The sequence below is a fragment of the Camelus dromedarius genome, chromosome 5 (assembly GCF_036321535.1).
Source record: "Camelus dromedarius isolate mCamDro1 chromosome 5, mCamDro1.pat, whole genome shotgun sequence".
Taxonomy (NCBI): domain Eukaryota; kingdom Metazoa; phylum Chordata; class Mammalia; order Artiodactyla; family Camelidae; genus Camelus; species Camelus dromedarius.
Genome location: NC_087440.1, coordinates 3,974,811 through 3,997,187, shown reverse-complemented (window position 1 = coordinate 3,997,187; position 22,377 = coordinate 3,974,811). Strand labels below are relative to the sequence as shown.

Below are 22,377 nucleotides of genomic sequence, written 5' to 3'. Positions count from 1 at the left end.
CAAAGGTGCACCCTGAGGGGAATTAATGATGGGAAAAGATAGGATACCGGCCCTAGATAGTTAAGGTGCACATCAAAGGAATGATTTCAATAAGCCCAGACTCTTGTATGTTCCCGTTTCATAGGAAAGTATGAAAATTATTAACTTGAAATGTCTGTTTATTTGATTAGCAATAATCTTCTGATGTTTGACTACATTTTTTTTCCAGCAAAAACTCGTATAACCTGGTTCCTCCCTTACCTCTTTGGAACAGTCCCTCAGAGCTATCTGAGAGGCTGCCATCCCAGGCTACAGTTCTCAGTAAGGTCCCCAAATGAAACATAATTCTCAACTATTAGGCTGTGCTTTTTTTTGTCTACAATTGTTAATGTACTAAAATTGCTATTATAGATAACATCATTAATGTACAAACTCAGGTTATTTCTCCAGGGCAAGATGAGCTAACAGACCCCCAAGCTATGGACCACCTGGCCAGAGATTTGTAAGCCAGAGATATCTCGATTCTTGAAGCTACAATTAACAAATTTCACAAGACAATGATTAATTGCAGCCTCTTCTTCCCTTTAAAAAAAAAAAACGTAACTCAAAGACTGAGTTGGAGTAGATTTGAGGCTTGTCTCCCACTCCCTTGCTTGGCACGGGCAATAAACAGTGCTTTCCTTCAACACAACCTGGTGTCAAGACTGACTTTGCTGGACATCCAGAGCAGACCCAGTCCTGTTTGGTAACAGGTCCTCCAGAAGCCTTGTCTGAACCCACTCCCTTCAGGTCTGCCTGCGCAATACTTTCCCCAGCACACCATTTACCAATGCCCCCTGCCCTCCAAATGTAGGCCCTACTAGAGCAGACTTCTGGCACGCACAGTGCCCTGCTCCCAGCAGAGCTAACACGTTTGAATAATGGGAGAGAAGGGAAGTAACTTTTCCAAAGCCAGAGTCCAAGAGTGACAAAGCGAGAATTGAGATCTGCATCCCTCCCACCATAACTTGGAAAGAATTCTTCGGAAAGAGATCCTGTGCATCCTACCCACCTATCCCACAGCTTATTTAATTCCTAGCATCAAGAGCCACAGAACTGACATTTTAAGGAGCGACACCTCCTGAGGAAGGAAAATGGGTCACACAGTGGGAAAGGACATGAACCCTTCCCCCAAGCTTTCCCATCCCCAAGGACAAGGGAAATCCCGCCTCGCCTCCTCCCCAGGAGAGTATTTGCGTCCGGTTAGTCTTTTCCGACGTCCCTAGCGCAGACTAAACCAGTATCAGGTCTCAAGCAGCTTAGGCAAAGTTTCCTGCCCCTGGTCACGGAGACGACCCCAGCAGATCCCAGCCCCAAAAGGTCACACGCCGTGGGTGCAGGGCTCTACACCCGATCCCAGCAGGGAACACCGCGGTCCTCCGGCCCCTCCTTTCCCGGAGCGGAGTTCGCCCCGCCTGCCTCGCGCCGTTGGCTCCTCTCCTGGCCACGGCCCCTCTGGCCCCGCCCCCACGCTCGGTGTTTGCAGTCTGGGCGGGCTGGCCCGTGGAGCCGGTCTGCAGCTCGGACCAGCGGGGCCGAGAAGCCGGCCCGGGGGCGGCAACCATGGAGGCAGCGGCGCGGAGGCGGCAGCACCCGGGAGCGGCGGGCGCCCCGGGGGTGCAGCCGGGCGCCTCCTTCCTGCAGGCCAGGTGGGTGCACGCCGGCGGGCGGAGCGGAACGGCGGCCCCACCACGTGACAGGGCGGGCGGGAGCCCGGGGCCGCGGAGCTGCGGAGCCGGGGGTGGGTTTTCCGCCAGCTACCCTTGCAGCTGAGCCCCGCCTGTGTGCCCCTTTCTCTTCCTGGGGGACCCCCGGCCCAGGGAAGCTCAGCGGCTCCCGCGGCCTGGTCGGCTCTGGGACAGACGCTCAGCCGGCGGAACTTATCCACGGGTTCAAGAAACTCTGCTTGGGGGCAGCAGGCCCAGAGGACACCCCCGCTCACTCGGGCCCCCATCGCGCCTTCAAGCCCTTTGCGCCACCTCCAAGTTCATGGTCCGTCCAACCATGAATAGGATTTGGCTTCTGGTTTCGCTCCTTGTGCGGAGGAACCCAAGAATGTAAATGGAAGAGATAGCAAAGCGTGGAAGCTCCCCTCCAGAGAAAGAATGAGGAAGGGCTTTTCCCACACGGTAGCTGTTCCCTTCTCTCAGCAAGGCGAGGAAGTTATTGGTTTATGTAGTTGAGACCAGGCGCATGGAGCAGACGAAGAGGTACAGAAAGCCACCTTTTAACCTTTCCCTCCACTCTGCCTTCATTCCATTTTACAGATCAAAAACAGAGCCCCCGTGGGGCTGAAAGGTCATCTTGGAGGGCTTCCTGGAGAAAGTGGCAATTGAGCTGCGTCTCAAACTACCCAGTAGGTGACAGAGAAGAAAGGCTGTTCCAGCCAGGGGAAAGGCAAGGAGTGCAGTGGTCTTGGAGCTTTCTGTGTGTACAGTGGCAGGAGGATACAGGCTGACTGTGAAGGACCTTTAATGGCAGCAGGGCTGGGACCAGAGCGCAAAATTAAGGAGACGCTCCCTCTCAGGACACTTGTGCTCAAAAACCTTCCATGGGTCCCCTGCACCAACTTAAATGTTGGGCCCTATGTGCCTTGCTTGCCTCAGCCTAATTCCCGCCCTGAATGGCAGGTTAAGGATGCAGCTTTTGTCTGTAGGCACAGGGGAGCCATGGAAGGTTTTTGAGCACTAGTGTGCTCAGTTTTAGGAAGTTTGTGGTACGATTTGGATAAGAGGGGAAATCTGAGAGATTTGCCTGAGAGTAGCTCTTTGTCCTGCTACTGAGGGACATCTCTGTTCTGGATCCCTTACAAGTGGGGAGTCTGAACTATAGTAGACCAGTTAGAGTAGTCTGTGAGTATCAGACATGGTCACTACTTTATCTCTTGTGTGAGGTTTCCATATGCATCATCTTACTCAGTCTTTTTGTGTTTTCAACCTGTGAAAACTGAGGCCTAGAGAGGTTACATCATTTACTGGCAAGAACCAAGGCCCAAGGCCAAAGCTTCTGGGTTTTTTTAAGTGATTTTTTTTAACTTTAGTTTTATTGGATTTTTTGTTGTTGTTATCTGAGGGAGGTAATTTGGTTTATTGCCTTTTTTTTTTTTTTTTTTCCTTTAAATGGAGGTACTGGGGATAGAACCCAGGACCTCATGCATGCTAAGCAGGCACTCTATCAATTGAGCTATAATCTCCCCACTGGTTTCTGCTCTTACTACTCCACTTTGGTTACCAAGGAGTGATGTCTCTCTTCACTCCTGAGTGAGCTCCCCACCAGCCAGGGTGCTCTTGGGAATGTCATGAGGGGCTGGCTCTCTTCCGGGGTGTCTCTGCCCGCTTCATTGGGTGCCTCTAGGCCTGTTCTCTGTATCATTGCTGCTCAAGACAGCAGGCACAGTCATACTGACCAATTCCTAGGATGCTCGGATTTCCTCTGCAGCCTCCACGCTTTGCTTACGTACCTCTAATGACATGATATTTACTACCCTTCAATGTAGCCTATTCCAGCTTCCACCTGCTTTGTTGAGTTATTTTTTTTAATTGTAATCAAAGTAGTATGTGCCCATGATTAAATAAAATTGCACAGACAGGCTTAGAGTAAAAAGCAATGGTCTTCTGTACCGCCTCTCCCTAGCATCAGAGACAACCACGGTGGCTTCTTTTAGCTGTTTCTATCAGTATTAAATTCATATTTCTAAATAATAATAAATGCTACGAATGTAACATTTTCTGTGAACCAGGCCCTGCTCTGAGTTTTTGCATTTCAACCACAACTCTTGAGGTAGAATCCACTATTATCCCCCATTTTACAGATGGAAGCAGTGAGGCTCAAGAGGTAACTTGCTCAAAATCTAGTTAGTGGTAGAGCTGAGATATGAACCCAGGCAGTCTCCAAAGTCCATGCTCTTGAAAGCTATACTCAACTGCTATTTCTTGGTTTCTCACTTTTAGCCTCTAAGCTAATGTTTACTAATTTCCTATTATGATTTGGTTCGCTTATACCTCTCCCTTCTTCACAAGACGGTTTTTTTTTAATCACCATTTTTAGTTTTGCTCATTGTTACCTTTGTAACCTTAGGGAATATGTATATACCATTATTTCTTTTTTGGTCAGCTGTAGGCAGTGTCTCTTGATTACTTTTTAAAAGGAGAATATTACTCCCCAACCTAAACTTTAGCTTTCTTTGCCCTTTCCCCAATTCCCGTCATCTAAAGTTTTACTTTTAAGTTGTCAAGGTTGACAGTATTTACATGCTGTATTTTAATCATTATTGCCTTCCATGTTTTGTTTGTGGCTTGATTCTAAACTTGGAAAATCAATATACAATGTCTTTATTAGTTCAGCTATGTAAATGTTGTTCCTACAGAGTCAAGTAATGTTTAGCAGTTACATTTGCTTTCTTATATGGCTTTCTTTTTTTGCCCCTCTTATTATTTGCCTTCATTTTCTCATTTTGGTTCAAACTTTTCATCATGGCAGATATTTTCACCATGTGTAGACAGAACCAGAATCGGTCCCTCTACAGTCCCCATTCGTAGGTCCCTGCTTGACTCCACCATGGCTGAGATGTCTTCCTTTTCTGCCCAGCAGTCCTGTGGATGCCGCTGATTGCTTGAATATTTCAACTGTGTGGTATGCGCTGGATGGTATCGCTCCCCAACTGTCATGGTATCAGTTTCCCCACATGGTAGACCTGTAAGGCTGCGGAGGAGAGCAAGGGCCATCCTTGTCTTGGGTTACCTGCCCTGTGGTCAGAATCCCAGCAGAAGAAAACCAGCCAGATGCTGACCGATCTTGATTCCCTAGTTGGGTGTCTGCCCTGTACCTCTGCTTTTTCTTCCGACCCTGCTCAGCCAGGCTGCACTCCTGACAGGGGTCCCCGGTGACAGAGGTGCCTCCTCGGGTGGAGAAGGAAATCGTTTCTGAGCCCCTAAACTGTGTTTGGTACCCACAGCTTCTGGAGACCCATGCTTACCTGCTTCTGGGCTTTCAAAATGCCTTTATTTCCTATACCAAAATCCTGCTTTTTGCCCAGTTTGGAGGTTTCCAGAGCAAAACACTGAGGGCTGTTATCTTCCTTCTCCATCCAAGTTCTTCAGGCCTAGAGATTGTCGGCTTTTTGAGGCCTTGCCCCAGTGGCCACTAAGGGGAAGGGGCGGGGGGGGCCTCTGTGCCAGTCACTCATCTCAACCTCATCTCAAACATCCTCACAGTCAGTGAGTATCTGCCCAGTCTGAAGGCCCAGCAGCCCCTCCCTGCTCTCCCTTCCACCTGGAAGCCAGATCTCCCCTCCCTGCATTGCCTTTCTCACTTCCCCACCTCCAGCCTTTGGTCCTGCTCTCCGCCTGCTTGTCTGCCAACTTAAATCCACCTATCCATGCTTCCAGGCACCCTTCCTTCAGGCAGGCTGTGCATCCTGCCCCAGGCCACACCGATGCCTCCATTTTTTTGACTTGGAAAATGGGGGTGACATTCCGACCTTAAAGGGTTTCTGTGAGGATTAGAAGAGATAAATGAGATAATAAACGTAGAGCTATAACAGTGCCTGAAGTAGAGAAGGTGTTCAATAAAGGTCCACTATCATCGTCCATCACCATGTTTCACGTTTTCTCAGCTGCATTTGCACCCTCTGCTCCATCTGATTCCCCTGTCCTCTAGGTGAGAAAGCCCAACAGTTATTACATCCCTGGGGCACTTTCCTTCCTGAATCACAGAGAAGCTGTGGTCAGGTCAGATGGCGTCCACTCCCAGGATACCTTCCCCTGGACCACAGTATTTCCAGCTAAACTCTTTTCCTAAAACTTAATCATGTGTGTTTCTTCCCGGCCCCCAGATCTCTGTGGCTCGTCTTTTGGGGGAAGCTTCCCATGGGAGGAGAGGGGCTGACCCCTTCTGTCTGCTCCTTTCCCAGGCACAGCTCTGTCAAGGCTGATGAGGCCGCCGGCACAGCTCCCTTCCACCTCGACCTCTGGTTCTACTTGACCCTGCAGAACTGGGTCCTGGACTTTGGCCGCCCCATTGCTATGGTGAGCATGAAGCTGTGGATAAGAGTCCCGACCAGCAGTGAGGACTCACGGTGACTTGAATTAGCTGAGTGACCGCAGACGAGTCATGGCCCTTAGCAGTTAACTGTGAGAACAGGCCTGGGTACTTTCATGTCCTTTAGCTCCGTGACTGTGACCCATGAGGCAGGTGCCAGTGGGTGGGGGATCTGGGGGCCTGAACAGTCATACTGTGCCTACCCCCACTGTATCCCACATCCAGGTTTACCAGATAACCAAGCCAGACATGGGGGTATGGGAAAGGATCCCAGCTGCCTTCCCCACAGCCTTGGGATAGCATTGTTTTTCTGGAGGTGAAGCATATAGGCTGATTTTGCACAATACGTATGACTTGAGCCTCAGGTCATTTTTTAGTGCCATCTGGTGAAACCGTCTCCTTCCCTCCAAGGCTACTTCATGCATCAGGGTATAGTGGTGGCCTCTACAGAGATTGATCCTGGAAGAGCATTGAAGCCCCTCACTTGTCATGGATGGGTAGATAGATAGTAGAAGGTGAAAAAAATTGAGTGAGGGACCAGCATGTACCAAGCTGTTAATTTTTGCATGTGGGTGGTTAAAAATAACCATATCCAACGCTGAAACTGACACCTTGCACATGCTAGTGATGATGCAAATTTGCAAAGCCCTTTGGGAATACAGTTTGTCAAGGTGGTAACTAGTACCCAGAATAGTGCCTTGCAGGATATGTGTTCAGTGTCCTTGTACTAAGTGAATAATAATTATAACAATAATAGTAAGGTAGAAATAGTGGTTAACATACATTGAATGCTTACTTCGTTCGAAGCTCTTTACATATTTAAATTTATTTAGTTCAACACTATTACTAATCTCAATTTATAGATGAGATGACTTGAGAGTGGAGAGGGTAAGTGACTGGCTCAGGGTCACCCAACCAGCAGGTAGAGGAGCCAGCCCACTGGCCCGAGAGCCCACCCCCTCCTGTTATATATATACCCAGAACCCTAACGTGTTCAACCCTCCTGACTCAGTAAGACCTCTTCCAAGAATGTGCCCTGAAGATGTAATCAGCAAGACACCAGCCCCTGTACCAAAGATGTTCATTGCAGTGTTGCTTACAGGAGCTGAAACTTGGAAATGACTTCAGTGTCCAGCCAAGATCAGCTTGGCTACATCCAGTATAGAGGTTGCTACCTGGGCATTAAACAGGAATTATGGATACTATAGAGGAACCTGGAATGTTTAAGGAGAAAAAAAGGTGCCTAAGTGACAGGCAGTCAGTAACAACTCTTAATCCTGTATCCGTTGGATCAGAGACTTGAAGGGGAAGAAAAAAAAAGCTTCCTGGCAGCAGTGTCAGGGAGGAGTTATGACAGATGCTGGGTCTCCTTTCTGCAGATTTTCCATGAGGTTTACGTGCCGTTTTTTAAATGTAGGAGAAAGAAAAGGGACTAAGCCAGGAGTCGGGGCACCCGGTCAGGTTTGTGGGCAAGTCACTGTCGCCCGAGCTTTGGTTCTCTCATCTCAAGAAGGCTTATTGAACTAGCTCATTGAACTCATTGAACTCACTGAAGGTCCTGCATACTGGGGAACAGAGGAGCTGCCCACCAAACTGGTGTTATGGGGAGAGGGGAGATGAAGCCAGGAGTGGCCCATGGCTCTCCTCACTTGCTAGGGCTTAGCCTCATGTGGCCTAATAGGGATCTTCTGTTGGAGAAATCACTTCCCCCATCCTGGCCAGAGTTGCTGTGGCCACTAAAACCCTGAGCGGGCTCGTCATATTTGAAAAGCTGGTGTAGACATGAGCTTTTCAGTTGTACACGTTGATAGTCCCAAATTTAACTACAACCACAAAACAAACTTTTTACAAGTTATAAAAGTAATATGTCATATTATAAGGGGAGAAATGATAGGCAGTTCCTACTCAGGTATATAAAGAAGTGTGAGACTCCCCCTTTCAGTCCCACCCCTGACAGTCTGGGGCACATCCTTCCACTCCTTTCTCTACTCATGCAAATATATGTATACATCCTTTTTTTTTTTTCTCTAACCAAAATGAGATTTTATTTCATCCCTTATTCTACAACTTGCTTGTTTTTCTCTACATCACATCATGAATATCTCTCCATGTTATTTCTGTTAATGGCTACTTAACCTTCTGTAGTAAAGATAGTGTATTCACCTAATCCTGTTTGGTTGAAGAGTTGGCCTGTTTCTGATATTTCGCTATCACAGTGTTTCAGCCAGCATGTATATCTTGCTGTAGATAAATGTACAGGGATGCACACACATACCAAGTAAGAAAGAGAGAGAATGAGATTCCTGCGTCCTAAGAGTTTTATTTCTGCAGGTTCATTTTATCCAACAAGACATTTTTTTAATTAAAAGACACATTTAAATTTTTGATTGATGTTTATGGTCATTACACGTGTTCTCAATCAACAGATAATGGAGGTACAGTTGGGCAGAGCAGGGGTTGTGAAGTGTTTTGAGCTCGGGTGAGGGTTTTCACGCTGAGGACTCGCTGGTGTAGACCAGTAGGAGGACAAGGGAATTCCAGACGGGAACGGCCCCAGCCTGCCTGCCTGCCTCTCTTAGGAAAGGAAGAACTGAAGCTACTTTATAGGTCTCTCTTGTTTTCTTCTTTGTTTCATAATGTGTAGTTTCAACCTGATTTGGAAATGGTCCCACCTGCTCAGCGGACAGAGGGTTTGTCCACACCTGGGTGGCCAGGAGATCTGGTCGTCATCCTAGGACTTGGAGTGTCGGATCCCTAAGGGTCCGTGTAGACCCCCGGGCCACATTTCTTGTGTTTCAGATGGGGAAACTGAGGCCTGAGAGGCAAAGGACTTGCCCAGGGTCACCCAGAAAGTTGGTGGCACAGCTGAGTCCCAAGGGAGCCTCCAACTCCCAGGCCAGTACCCAGTGACATTGACTTACTACCTGGGGGAGAGGGACCCACAGGGTCAGGCCCTGTATTCGCATCAGCTGTGTGCCTGGGGACAAGTCCGTTTCCTTTCTCTGGACCTTGGTTTGTCTGTCTGAAAAGACCCTCACCCCAGGGCTGCTGAGAAGGTCCCAGGAGATCACAGGAAGAACTGAGTGTGTGCAGGGGGGTTCTGAGGGCCTCCTGGGGCCGTGCCTGGTGAGCATCATTCCTCTCCTTGCTCCCCAGCTGGTGTTCCCTCTCGAATGGTTTCCGCTCAACAAGCCCAGCGTGGGGGACTACTTCCACATGGCCTACAACATCATCACGCCCTTCCTCCTGCTCAAGGTACAGTTCTGGGCTCCCTGCCCTCCCTTCCTGCCCTCATTGCTTCCTCCCCCCCAGCAGGGAGCTGGTGCCGAGCCCTGGAAGTGCCCTGAATCAGGCTTTCCCCTGCCCAACTCTGGGGGACGAAGTCTGTGATAGAAAGAAGTGTCAAGAACCCGGGGCCCCCAGGGGAGGCAGGGCTGCCTCCGGCCGGGGCGGGGGATGGAGAAGGGCTCCCCAAAGAGGGGCGTCTGATGTGGGCCCCTGCCTGGGGGTGTGCCTGGGGGTGACCTGGGAGAGACCTTCAGACAGGAGAACCTGAAGACAAGGCTGGGCTTGAGAAACCATAACACATTTGTGAAGGCTGAGATGGAAGGGGTGGCTGGGTTGCCCAGGGAGAAGTCAGGGACCAGTTGGGAAGGCAGGTGGGGGCTGGGGGCAGAAAAGGCAGCAAAGGAGGGTGAACTCTCCACTCTGGCCTGGAGATCCCTGACTCTGAGATAGCCCTGGGAGCACAGAGCAGTCGCCTAGATGCCTCTGGGAGATTAACTGTATCCATCTCCCAAATGCAGTTCTTGGCAGAGCTGCTGGCTTTGCATTTTGCCAAATAAAGGCTCTGAAACCAACTATCTCCCTCTACTATCCCCATCATTTTGTTTTCAGAGAGACATTTCAAACCTCCAAAAGTACCAAAGGTATAACCTCAGAATTCAGAGGAATATTTAGTTAAGTAATTTAGTTTCAGAAGCACCCGCCCCATTCCTATTATTTTGCTGGCGTGGATCAGTTGCTCAGAAATGGGAGGGTCTCAGCAGGCCAGCCCAGCCGCCCAGGAGCAGAACTAGGGGTGTGGGAGGGCAGGACCTGGACCCCAGATGCTTGTGTTGAAGGCCTGGCTGTCACCTTTAGCACGTGGCTTGTGTGTGACCTTGGGCAATGAGCCTGTTTCCTCACCACAAAAAGAGGGTGCTGTTCCCCAGCTGCTCCTGGGTTCACAGGGATCCTGTGAGACTGGAGGCTGGGTTAAGCCACTAAAGGGACCCACCAGTTTGAGAGTGACTTTCTAGCTAAGGATGTCCATCCCAGCCCAGGTGTGAGGGAGGGAAGCGGAGGGTGTCTGTATAAGGATAGAGGCAGGTGTCATGCTGCCGGGTCTCCCTCTGACCTCAGCTCATCGAGCGGTCCCCCCGCACCCTGCCGCGCTCCATGATCTACATCAGCATCATCACCTTCATCATGGGCGCCAGCATCCACCTGGTGGGCGACTCCGTGAACCACCGCCTTATCTTCAGCGGCTACCAGAACCACCTGTCGGTCCGCGAGAACCCCATCATCAAGAATCTCAAGCCAGAGACGCTGGTGAGGCCGCCCCCCTCGCTCCCCCCACCTCCCACCCCCGCATGTAAGCCCCGGGGGGGCACAATCTGTCCTGGAGGTCAGAGAGACTGCGGGAGCCAGGTCACCGGGCCGAGCTAGGATGCTCCTGTCACCAGGAAGTGGCACACTGGCTCCCACCTGGGCCCCCTCCTCTTCATAGGGAGGGACTGAGGGCAGCTGGGGGAGGCGGGCGTGCGGGGAGGGTGGCCGCTGCCCCCCCCCCCCGCAACCTCCCTGAAGCCCCTCCCCCTCTGCCCCTGCCTCGCCCCTGCCGCCCGCAGATCGACTCCTTCGAGCTGCTCTACTACTACGACGAGTACCTGGGCCACTCCATGTGGTGAGTGATGGGGCCCGTGGTCCCGGGCGGCTCTGCCGCGGCCTCGGGGACGCTGAGCAGCTCTGGGCCGCGGGGCGCCAGGTGTCGAGCGCGGCGGCCGGAAGGGCGCGCTCGTCCCAGGCGGCGGCGCTGTCACTTGGCTCCCGCAAGGCAGCTGCGTCGCCCTCCAGCCCGCGGTGCCCGCGGCGGCCACTAGAGAGCAGCGAGCGGCTGTCCTCGCAGGGCCGAGGCTGCCGCGCTGATAAACAACCGTCCCCACAAGGGGATGGGGATGGGGACCGAGAGGACCCCGCTGTGTCGGGCCGGGACGGGCCGCGATCTTGGGCATGAGAGACGGCAGGAAGCCGAGGAGGGCCGGCTGGACCAGGCTGGGGGCAGAGTAGGAGTGGGGGGGGTGCTGTCTGCGCTCCCCCTCCGAACTCCGAGGAGAGCTTCGCCCCCCACCCCCTCACGGCAGGGCAGGAACCCTGGCACATGCAGGCCCAGCCACAGGAGACTCCGGGCCCAAGCTGGGGGCAGTCGTCCGTTCCAGGCCGCAGGATAAACTGGGGCCAGTGGGAAGGGGTTGGACATGGGTTGACGGCTAGTGACAGAGCCAGGCCTGGACCTTGGTGGCCCCACTCCTGGGTGAGGTGGGCTCCCTCATGTCGCATGTGCCCTACACTGTGTTTCCAGGGTCTGTTTTGGGGCCTGGAGAGTCGGCGGGGGGCGGGGAGGGGGTGTCCCTGGGCAGACAGGCCTCTTGCCAGTTCTCCCTGGCCTTTGGCGGAAGACCCTTCCCGTGGAAGGTTGGGGAAGGGAGGAGGCGGAGGAACGGAGGCCTGGAGCAGTGAGACCTCAGGACAGGACTGGGAGTGTGTGGGGGCCGCAAGAGCAGGAGGTGGGAGGTCAGGAGACATGGAGGTGGGAAGAGAAAGGGGGTGCGGATGAGAGATGGCACAGGTGCGTGGGGAAGGAGAGAGGGTGGTACTTTTGGGGTGAGGTGTGTGTGTGGGAAGGGTGAGGCTGTGGGCTGACTGACAGCTCCTTGGCCCCCCCCCTGCGGGTCTGTTTTCCCCACTTCTTTTTTTAAGTTGGGACCTCAGGCCTCTTCCTCCTCAGCCCTGCTGGCTACACCCATTTCCAGGCCAGTGAGTGCTGGTGTTCCGCACGTGTCTGGGTCAGATACATCCTCACCCCCCTACCCACCCTGCAACACAGCATGAATGAGGCAGCCAGGGCAGTGTGGGAGGGAGCCCCCCACCCCATGACCAGCCTGTGGGCGTCTGGTCTGCATATGCTCAGGGGGCAGGCCTCACCTTCCTGCTCCCTCCTGTTCCACCCTGGATGCCCTGCTCAGGAAAGGCTGTCAGGGTAGTGCCCGCACCCAAACCAGGTATTTTTGTAAACTGTTAAGTGACTGCACGGGTGGTGCAGAGAACCAGCACAAGGGTGGGTGGGGAAGAGGTTATGGGTGGGGCAGCCGGGCAGGCGTCTGAGGCGCTGGCTTCCCTGTCGCAGGTACATCCCCTTCTTCCTCATCCTCTTCATGTACTTCAGCGGCTGCTTCACTCCCACCAAAGCCGAGAGCTCAATGCCAGGGGCAGCCCTGCTCCTGGTGGTGCCCAGTGGCCTGTACTACTGGTGAGTGGACCTCGGGCCTGGGCTGGGGGCGGGTGGGGTCCCTCAGAGAGCTAGCTACAGAAAATGTGCTCATGACCCCTGTGTGACCCCAGGTCAGGCTCTCCCTCCTGGGGCCCCTGCGTCGTCCTCTTCTAGTGGGGACTGTGACAGTGCCTTGTGGTGGCTGCTCTGTTACCAAGAAGCCAGGCTTGAGTATGGCCTCTCCACACTCCGAGTGCTACCTTGGGGCCGACAGACTCCAACACCACACGCTGTAGAGCCCTGGGGGCTTCAGTTTACTCTGTGAAATGGGGATAATACCTGCCTGTCTCGCTCTTGGGATATGGTGAGAATCCAGGGGGAGAGAAGGGGGCTTCATAAACTTCAAAGCATCATGGAGGTGACAAGGGCAGATAAGGGGAATGTCAGAGCCTCAGGGGCTGCCCGCCTGGTTTCTTTTCCCTCCAGCTCTCTCTTCCCATTCCAGAGGACCCAGGCCTCAGCCAGGCTCTTCCTCTTCCTCGGTCACTTCTGCTCTAGATCCAGGCTCCCCTGGGGATTGTGGGTGTCCTAGAAAGGGCTGAGTCCTTCTCCGGTGGGAAGCTTCCAGCAAAATAAAAAGGGGCCCGCTCCAGCCCACCTCCAGGGGCTGCTGCTGACCGGCCAAGGGGGTCCACCAGGGCGAATCTATAGGCCCGCTGAGAACAGGGTTAGAAAGAATGGGTGGCAGCTACAGCTGGAGGGAAAGAGGTGACACGTGGCCTGTTCTTAGCCACGGCCTGTGGGTGCAGTGGTAACTTTTCCAAGTGCATAGTTCTTGTCAGTAACCTTGAGAGATAGGGCCATGTATGCCCCCTTTATGAGTAGGAAAACAGAGGCTCCGTGATGTCATGTGAATTCCCCACGGAGACACAGCCGCTAAGTTGCAGAGCGATGTGGCTCCTTCAGTGGGATGGGTCAGCACTGAGGTTCTCTCTAGAAGCAGGGGAGTAGACCAGATGATCTCTCAGAAGCCCTCAAACAAGTGTTACTGAGTTGCTGGCCCTGTGGTAGGTAGGTACTGCCTAGATACCACAGGGAACCCTGGGTGATCTGACTGTGTCCCAGCCTTCAAGGAGACAGTAATGACAAGCCTCATAAATTGAAACTGCATTCGCAAACTGAAATACCTTTAGGGAGCAAGATGGTAACAGAAATGCATCAAGCAGGCATCAAGTGAGGCAGTAGGGAAAGGTGGGGACTGTGGCTAGCTGCAGAACAATCCTCTCTCTAAGGGGAGCAGCTGCTTTCTCCTCTAATCAGTTACTGTGGTGTGGGAATATAAGCCTAGTGTGAGCAGGGGAGCCAGAAATCCACATTTGCAGGTAATCTGTTACTTAAATATCGGCGACAAACTCAATGTTTGAAGAAAAAGTAATAACTGTACAAGCCCAATCAACGTGCTGCTTATGGGCTGTGGCTCAGAGGAATGTGGTCGCCCGAGCCTCTGACTCCGTGTGCTGTTCTGACTGATGGGGAGGGTAGCCTGGTCCTGAGGGAATGCCAGGCAGGGTGGGCTGTCATGACACCCACTGCAGCTCAGCCACTGGCCTCCTCAGGTACCTGGTCACCGAGGGCCAGATCTTCATCCTCTTCATCTTCACCTTCTTCGCCATGCTGGCGCTCGTCCTGCACCAGAAGCGCAAACGACTCTTCCTGGACAGCAACGGCCTTTTCCTCCTCTACTCCTTCGTCCTCACCCTCCTGCTCGTGGCGCTCTGGGTTGCCTGGCTGTGGAATGACCCTGTGCTCAGGAAGAAGTACCCGGGCGTCATCTACGTGCCTGAGCCCTGGGCTTTCTACACCCTCCACGTCAGCAGCCAGCACTGAGTCCCGGGCACCAGCCACCCGGTGTGCTCTGCCCGCCGGGGAGATGGACCACAGAGGGCATCTGAGCGCAAGGTGTGTGTGCGCGCGTGCGCGGAGGGCATCGCTGTGAGACGTGATTATTCTGGTCAAGTCTCTGTTGGGTTGGGCTCTTTCCAGGATGGGATTTCCAGTGTGTCCAGGCCAAGTTCCTGCCTTCCTGTACATCTGACTGCAGTCAGGCCCTCTCACTCTGCTCAGGGCTGGTCTCTTCCTAGGGTGCTTCTGGCTCACTCTGCAGACCCACCCTGACCCTGGAGGCCACATTACACAGGTTACATGAACTTTCTGTGTATTACTGAGCAAAACACATCCTTCCTCTAGGCCTCATTTGCACCAGATGGGCCCACGGGCCCCAAGTAGGTCAGTGGGCTGGTTTGCAGCCTCGTCTTGGGGCACCTCAGGCTGCTTGGGGTAGTGGGCCAGCCGACCCTGGGGGCCAGAGACCCGCCCTCCTCCAGCACCATTGGCCTGATCTCAGGGTCTGGCCGTGGTAGCCCTCCAGATACCTCCTTCTCCTGGAAGCTCTGTCTCCCCCGCCCCAATTCATGGCACCCCCTTCACATCAGCCTGACCACAGGTTTTTGAGCGGCAGCTGAAGGCCAAGTTCTCATGCACTTGGACTATTCCCTGAGCCCCTCAGTAGGGGCAGGGGGCGTCTTGAGGTTCTCTTCAGTCAGCCCTGCCTCAGCCTAAATGTCATGCCTTCTGCCAGCTGCCCTGCTCCCATAACAGGGAGGCCTCATTCCCAGCAGGATACCCCCGCCCCACGCCTGCCCCCAGGTCTCATCCAGCTGCAGGGACCACAGCCTCACTTCACCCAGCACCAGCCCGTGGCTCTCCGGGGGGGGGCCTGCCTCGCCCTCCCCAGGCCCTGTCTCCTCTCCAGTGTTACTCAGGGAGCCCTGTGCCTCAGATTCCTCTTCTATGTGTGGGTCCCCCCGCCCCAGGTCAGGCCCCATCAGGTGGTGAGAGGTGTGAATGAAGGCGGTGTGAAGCCAAGCCTGGCCGGCTGCTGCCGCCTCCGCGTTTGGGTATGAATTTGGGAGGTGGGAAGTGGGAGGTCCTGGGAGCAGGGGAGGGAGTGGCTGGTCTGGGGCCCAGGCAGGAGCCCTGGGCCGACCCCGGGGGCCTGCTCAGCCCCACCTGGCTGGGAGCAGATGCTGCCAATGCCCACTGCCCCTCCATGCCACTTGGTAGGACCCCAAGGTGGGAGTGAGCCCCCCAGAAGGGCCGCCTCGGTCATTCCCAGCTCTCTTTGGGGGGTCTGGGGGCCGTGGGGGTGGGCTCCACTAGACGAGATGCTTGCACCTTCATATGCCATGCTGTGGTGAGAAAAACATCTTTTGAGAAAAGCAACTTTGTTTCCCAGAGTTCCTGGGCAGGGGCTCTGATAACCCTGCTCTCCCAGAGTCCTGACCTTTAGAATAACGACCTGAGTGTACGATTCCTGCTGTATAAATCCCCGCTTTGCTCCACCCCCACCCCCAGCACCTTTTCACATGACCACTTCGAGTTTAAACCCATGAAAAGTTGGTGACCTCGGTCCCCGCCACCTTATGAGGAACAGGTGCTTGCTGCCCTGCATGCTCTGGACCTGGGGCAGAGGACTGCCCTTCCCCCGGCTCATGGCGACCCCTGGCTTCTGGGACCTGAAATGATCAATCTTGTGACTACTTCGTTTGTGCGGATGTGCCTTCAGTCAAAACCCCGTGGGTTTCACTTTCCCAAAGCGGGAGCTGGATGACGGGGGCGCTGCCTGCCGCCCCTGTATGGCTGGTTCGTGCCCCCTCAATCAGTGCGTCACAGTCTGCATATTCTTAATTCAATACACCAGCTCTGGCTTCTCAGCACACAAGGGCCCCCACCTGCCCAGCAACCTCCTTTGACTCTTTCCCTCCCTCGAGGACACTGCTCTTCCAAACCCTGTCCTGGGCCTGTTCTCCACAGAAGGGCTTAATGGCTATCTTCTGAGCAGGCACAGACCTGGTTATGTGGGTCTGAAGTGCGTACGATTTGAGGGGCACTTGACAAGAAAACAGTAAAAGCATTTATCTATATGAAAGTGAATATTTTGAATGGAAAAAAAAATCAGCAAACTATCGGGGACTTGGAGATTCATGTCCCTCTTGACCAAGATCTCTGGGCAATTTACTAGGAACACTTTCCTAGAAATAATTTATAATTACAACCTGGCTTCACTCCACTTAGAAAACTAAGTTAGTGGTTCTCAAAGTGTGGCCCTAACTGGCAGCATGTGGATGGCAGAAGGAGATGCAAATTCTTGCCCCCTCCCACCTCCTGAATCAGAAACTCTACACTGGAAAGTAACACAACATTGTAAATCAACTACGCTTCAATTAAAAAAAAAACTAGTGATGGGGACCTGCAGGTGAACAAAATCTCGGCCCCCAAGTGGGAGGGCCAACTGTTCCTCACGGTGCACTGAAGTGTGGCATACATGGGACACAGTAAAGCGTGCAGCTTGATGAAGTTTTGTGTAATGAACCTCATGTAGTCACCACCCCATGCAGGTGTTCTTGATCATTATGCACACCACTCTTTGGAGGCTCCTAGAAACCGAAAAAAGGAGTTGGCAAGGGTGTGTCAGTTTGGTTGCCTTTGGGGGCAGACAGCCCCAAACCCCAGCACACACTGACCTAAACCTAAACCCAGTCCCTGCTTCATTCGCATGACCATCCAATCCTCTTAATCTTAGGACTTGGTCAGTAATTCCCTGCGTGCTTGCCCCTCCCCAGCCGCTGGTTTCCCTGGTAACTGATAAGCCAGCCTGATGTCAATTCCCGCTATAACTCTCTCCGAGTAGCAAAAACTGCTGCTATATGCTGTGTGCCGACTGCCATGCACGGTGGGGTGTCTCTCCAGGATGTTGCTTCGGACATGTAAGACTCCCCTACCCAACACATTGTTGACATCTCCGTCACTGTCTCAGGGCTATTTCTTTGGCCTCAAGGTGGGGCAATTACAGGGCTCACAGGCCTGTGGGATGCAGCCCATCACTTGGAGAGCCAACCAGGAAGCCACGGAAACTCCCCTGAGCACCAAGATGTCAGGGAACAAGGATGGGGAATGGAAGGTTGCAGGGGAATTCGGGGTGGCCGCACACTTGTGTGTGGGGCCCTGTGGTGACTGTCCTTGATGAATGGGGGCCACCAAGAGACTACAGAGAATCCAGAGACACCCTGGGTGTTGTGGAGGTGTCGGGTGCCATTACTGGGGGTAAAAAGAAGCCAGACGGTGAGGCAGTGGCGGCAGCCGTGGGCCGCCTGCTGGCACGGTGGAAGGGGAGGTAGCTTCCCCAACAGAGAGGCTGGAGAGTCATGGCGCATCCAGATTGGAACCCCAAGGTGTGGGACCCTACCGACAGCACTGAGAAAGAAGAGGTAGAAGATGGGGAGAAGGTCCTAGTGGACCCTGTCCCACAGGATACAGATGAAGAGCAGCTCCCTCGCCCAGTGCGGAGGCAGCTAACCACTGTGAGTCTCTGTCTTCCATCATGTTGATGGTGCTCTGTTAACCTCAGAGTCGCTTTCCAGTTTAAAAGCAGCAGCCCCGGTGGTATCCCCTGTGGCTCGTGGCTCACCTGGCTGCACAGAGATGGCTGGTAAATGCAGACAAAACACAAGGGCCCGGATTATCTGTCAGATACTTGGGTGTTATCTTGTTGGATAAGACGAAAGTGGTGTCCTCAGCAGTGACCGGCAAAATACAAGCTACCCCCGACCCACCACCCCTAAACGATTACAGACATGTCTAGGGCTGTTGGACTATTGGAAGCCTTTTATCCTGCATCTGGCCCAACCAAACTTTGCAAGCTTCGTACAGCTTTGGAAAGAAGCAGGGTGCCAGATTGGGCATGGAGAGTAAGACGCCTTCACCCAAGCCAAGGTGGCTGTTAAGCAGAGTCAGGCGTCAGGGATACTGACTCAGGGACAGGCTTGTAAATTGGACGTGGCTAGCTACCTGGAAGGGTTAGGCTGGGGACTGTGGCATCGGCAAAATAACGAGTACCCTTGGGCTTCCGTTCCCAATTATGGAAGGGGGCAGAATAACAACATACTGTGATGGAACAAGAGCTATGTGCAATCTACGATGCTTTACGACAGCTGAAAGACATTACCAAAGGCAGCCTGGTGACTATGTGCTCAGTATCCCATAGCTGGGGGGGTAAAGGATACTTTCTGGAAGGCCCAGTCCAGGCACGCACAAGTCCAGCCGTAGCTAAGTGGCATGCCCGTTTAAGTCAACGTAGCACTTTATCTATTAGCCCCTTGAATGCAGTTACACGCTGTCTTAAGCCCGGTTACCTACACCACTGGGGGCCCCGCCAGCCTGACGGAGATGCTGATCCTCCTGATACCATCTTCAGTGGAAGAAGGCCGAGGCCCCACCCCTTGGAGGCACAGTGCCACAGTGCACAGATGCGTCTGCGCGGGGTGGTCCATGCATGTGGACCCCATTGGGCACCCAGCCTGTGATGGACAGTATCCTAGTGGATGTAGTGGAAAGCCCCACACTGCGTGGTGGCAGGGCGCCCCCTATGGGGAGAGGACACTGATAGCTCCCAAGGAACCCATTTGACCGTCCACGAAGTTCAGGAATGAGCCGGTAAAAATGGCAGACACTGGCATTTACACATGCCCTCCAACCCCATCGCTGCCAGGCTAGTCAACAGGGTGAATGGGCTACTTAGCCAACAAGTGAGATGGGAAAACTGCTCTCCCCACGTGTGGACCAGGAAGCTAACTCAAGCCCTGTGAGCTGTGACTCGACATCCCAGAGCAATCGTCCCAGTGCGTCATTGCCATGTTAACCCAGAGACAACTAGTCCACCCCACAGTTCAACTGTCCACCACTGAAGGACCATTGCCAACTGTCAGTCAGGACAATAACCTACTTTTGCCCCCCGGAGCTACCCCCAGGGGAATACATTATAAACGGCCCTGGAGTTGGCAAGTAAGTCCCCAGTGGTTTGGGTTTGCCGCCCAGTGGGGAATAGGATTAGAAAGAGACTTTAGACCATAATTCAAAAAGACACCTGCACCCCAATGTTCACAGCAGCACTATTTACAATACCCAAGACATGGAAACAAACTAAATGTCCCTCGACAGATGACTGGATAAAGATGTGGTATATTTATACAACGGAATACTATTCAGCCATGAAAAATGATAACATAATGCAATTTGCAGCAACATGGATGGCCCTGGAGAATGTCATTCTAATTGAAGTAAGCCAGAAAGAGAAAGAAAAATACCATATGATATCACTCATATGTGGAATCAAAAAAAAAAAGAAGACAAATGAACTTAAATATAAAACAGAAACAGACTCAGACATAGAATACAAACTTGTGGTTGCCAGAGGGGAGTGGGAAGGCACAGACTAGGAGTTCGAGATTTGTAGATACTGACAGATGTATATAGAATAGATAAACCAGTTTATACTGTATAGCACAGGGAAATACATTCAAGATCTTGTGGTAGCTCATGGTGAAAAAGAATATGAAAATGAATATATGTATATTAATGTATGACTGAAGCATTGTGCTGTCCACCAGAAATTAACACAACATTGTAAACATACTATATCTCAATAAAAAAAAGAAGAGACATAGAGATTTCACCTGTCTTCTACCTGGCCCCACTGAAGACCACTAAGTTAATTAATCCAGGTCCCCCACTGGAGAACAGCACTGTGTCCCCTCCTCTCCTGCCCCAGCACCAGCTGTGGGGACCCAGGGTGGACAGGTGGACAAACCACAGGCAGGGGTGGTGTCAACTCAGAACGCCGTTACTGCTTGTATTTTGCTTAATGGTCATGATCTCCATTAAGCATCTTATATTGCGTCCCTAGTCTGAGGGGAGGGAATCTGTTTGTGGGCTGGGCAGCAATGATGACCTCACTGGGAAATGAGTCTGCCTGCTGGGTCTGCAGTGAGATGTCCGTGTCGTCCTCCTCTGGACTGCCATGAAAAATTGACCCGATAAGCGCTCAGTTCCAAAACTTGCCCACGTCTTGGTGAGCTGCTATCTTCAGCATTACTCAGTGTCTCAGTGTTGAGCCCCTTTAGCTGCTGTTGTCCGTGCTGCGTGTGTGGCATTTGGTTGCCACGCGCCTCTGCACACCCGACCCCAGGGATATCCCAGGAGGGGCAGACCAAGGTTGTGAGGGTCGCACACACGTCGGGGTGGCGTGTAGCGTCAGGCCACTCAAGATGGCTGTGCTCTTGCTCTCCGTCCATCCCCTGCTCAGCCAGTCCCTGCCTCACCTGTACCCTGTTCACATGACTAACCCATCCTGTTAATCATAGGGTTTAATCAGTAACTACCTAGTGCTTGCCCCTACCCCAGCCTTTGGTTTCCTTGGTAACCAATGAGCCATCCTGACGTCACCTCCCCCATGTAAACGGTAGCCTCCCCCTCCCTGGAGGAGTGGAAACTGCTTCTGCGGTCCTGCCTGCCGTCTGCCCAGCAGGGTGGGGTGTCGCTCCAGGACTTTGCTTCAAGCGTGTAAGATTTAACTGTCCAATAAACTGGTATCTGGGTCTGGGCTCTTCAGTCTCGAGGGCCGGCAACTACAAGACCTGCAGGCGAGCAGTGCAGCCTGACAGTCCTGTCTCCCCCATGCGCCCCTTTGCAAACGCTGGGTGATTCCAGATGAGTGCTTTGGCCTGGCCGCTCCAGGCGCCCCCGCCAAGCCTCAGTTCTGTGCCTCTATCCTTCCAAGGGCCCCCCCCCCGACATTCCCTCACCTCTTCTCTCTTCAAGGCTGTTAGGGGGAAGTGTCCCTTCTCTCCTGCCCCCAACTCGCCTTTCATCAGAATCCTCTGAGGTGGAGAGGGAAGGAGGGAGACTAGACCAAGGAGGGCCCCACCCATGCATCCTGAACAAATTAGCAATAGGTCCCTCCTCTGCACACGTGCAGCCCCTTTCCAGGACCCACTCATCCCTGGAGCCGGGAGCCCTGGTGCAGTGCACCACCTATGCAGCCGTCCATGCCGGTCCTGACAAAGTGTGCGGACCCTGGATTCGGAGCCCCCACAGGCAGGGCAGCCACCGGCCGGCCGTGGACAAGGGATACAACAGGTATCTGGGAGACCAAGGTGGGGGAGAACCCAGCTGTGCCCAGTGCGGCAGCTCCAGGGAACCGCCCCATCCTGCCTTCACTTCCTCAGTGCGTGTGGGGAGGGGCGGGCGGCACAAACCGCTGAGGAAATGAAGAGTCAGCAGCTTCGGCAGGAAGGGGTGGGGGCTGCAGTGGGGAGAGGAGGGGAAGGAAGGAAGGAAAGGGGGAGTCCTCCTGGCCAGGAAAGTTGCCAGAGAGGCCTCCCTCTGCGCCCCCTGGGTAGCCCGTGGTGGGGCGGGAGACCCCAAGGCGGGCACCTCCCCCACCCCCTGCCCCCGAGGGAGGGAACTGGCCATTTGACTCTCTCAACAGCCCTGGGATGAGGCCCAGCGAGGACACTGAGGCACAGAGCAGTGAAATGACGCACCAAGGTCACTTAGCAAACAGGCGGAGAGCACCAGGGCCTGGGTCCCTCCTGCTCACGGCATCCCCAGGCTCTGGCGGTGGAAGCGGCTGTTGCTGGGTTGTGCCATCAAGGCGAGGTTTCCTTCCACTTACGAGATGGTGTGTGATGGGCCTTGAGCAAGGCAGTGTGCAGCGCCCGGCACCTGGGAGGCGCTTGTCCGCCCCCAACTGAGTCCCAGGAGAGAGAGAGAGGAAAGATCCCCCACCCCCATCCCGGAGGCAGGCCCTGGGCGGGACCCTGCGACCCTGTGTGTGTGTGTGTGTATCATTGACCCCCCTTCTGAGTGTCCGCAGGGGGCTCCAGGAACGA

At 53.6% G+C, this 22,377-nt stretch overlaps 1 protein-coding gene across 2 annotated transcripts; it reads left to right on the top strand.

The window, feature by feature from the left end:
• The first annotated feature begins 1,508 nt into the window (after nucleotides 1-1,508).
• On the top strand, nucleotides 1,509-22,201 carry CLN6 (CLN6 transmembrane ER protein). 2 transcript variants are annotated; one of them, XR_004137123.2, is made up of 9 exons: nucleotides 1,509-1,667; nucleotides 5,930-6,044; nucleotides 9,214-9,312; nucleotides 10,462-10,650; nucleotides 10,950-11,005; nucleotides 12,506-12,628; nucleotides 14,206-14,548; nucleotides 21,462-21,622; nucleotides 21,975-22,201. XR_004137123.2 is itself a non-coding variant. In XM_031452909.2 (7 exons), the coding sequence occupies exons 1-7, from the start codon at nucleotides 1,582-1,584 to the stop codon at nucleotides 14,474-14,476; spliced, it is 939 nt and encodes a 312-aa protein (XP_031308769.1). In that variant the 5' UTR covers nucleotides 1,509-1,581; the 3' UTR covers nucleotides 14,477-20,154. The 2 variants fall into 2 exon arrangements, 1 of the variants encoding a protein (XP_031308769.1); XM_031452909.2 differs by lacking the exons at nucleotides 21,462-21,622; nucleotides 21,975-22,201 and having other exon boundaries at nucleotides 14,206-20,154.
• Nucleotides 22,202-22,377: the final 176 nt, after the last annotated feature.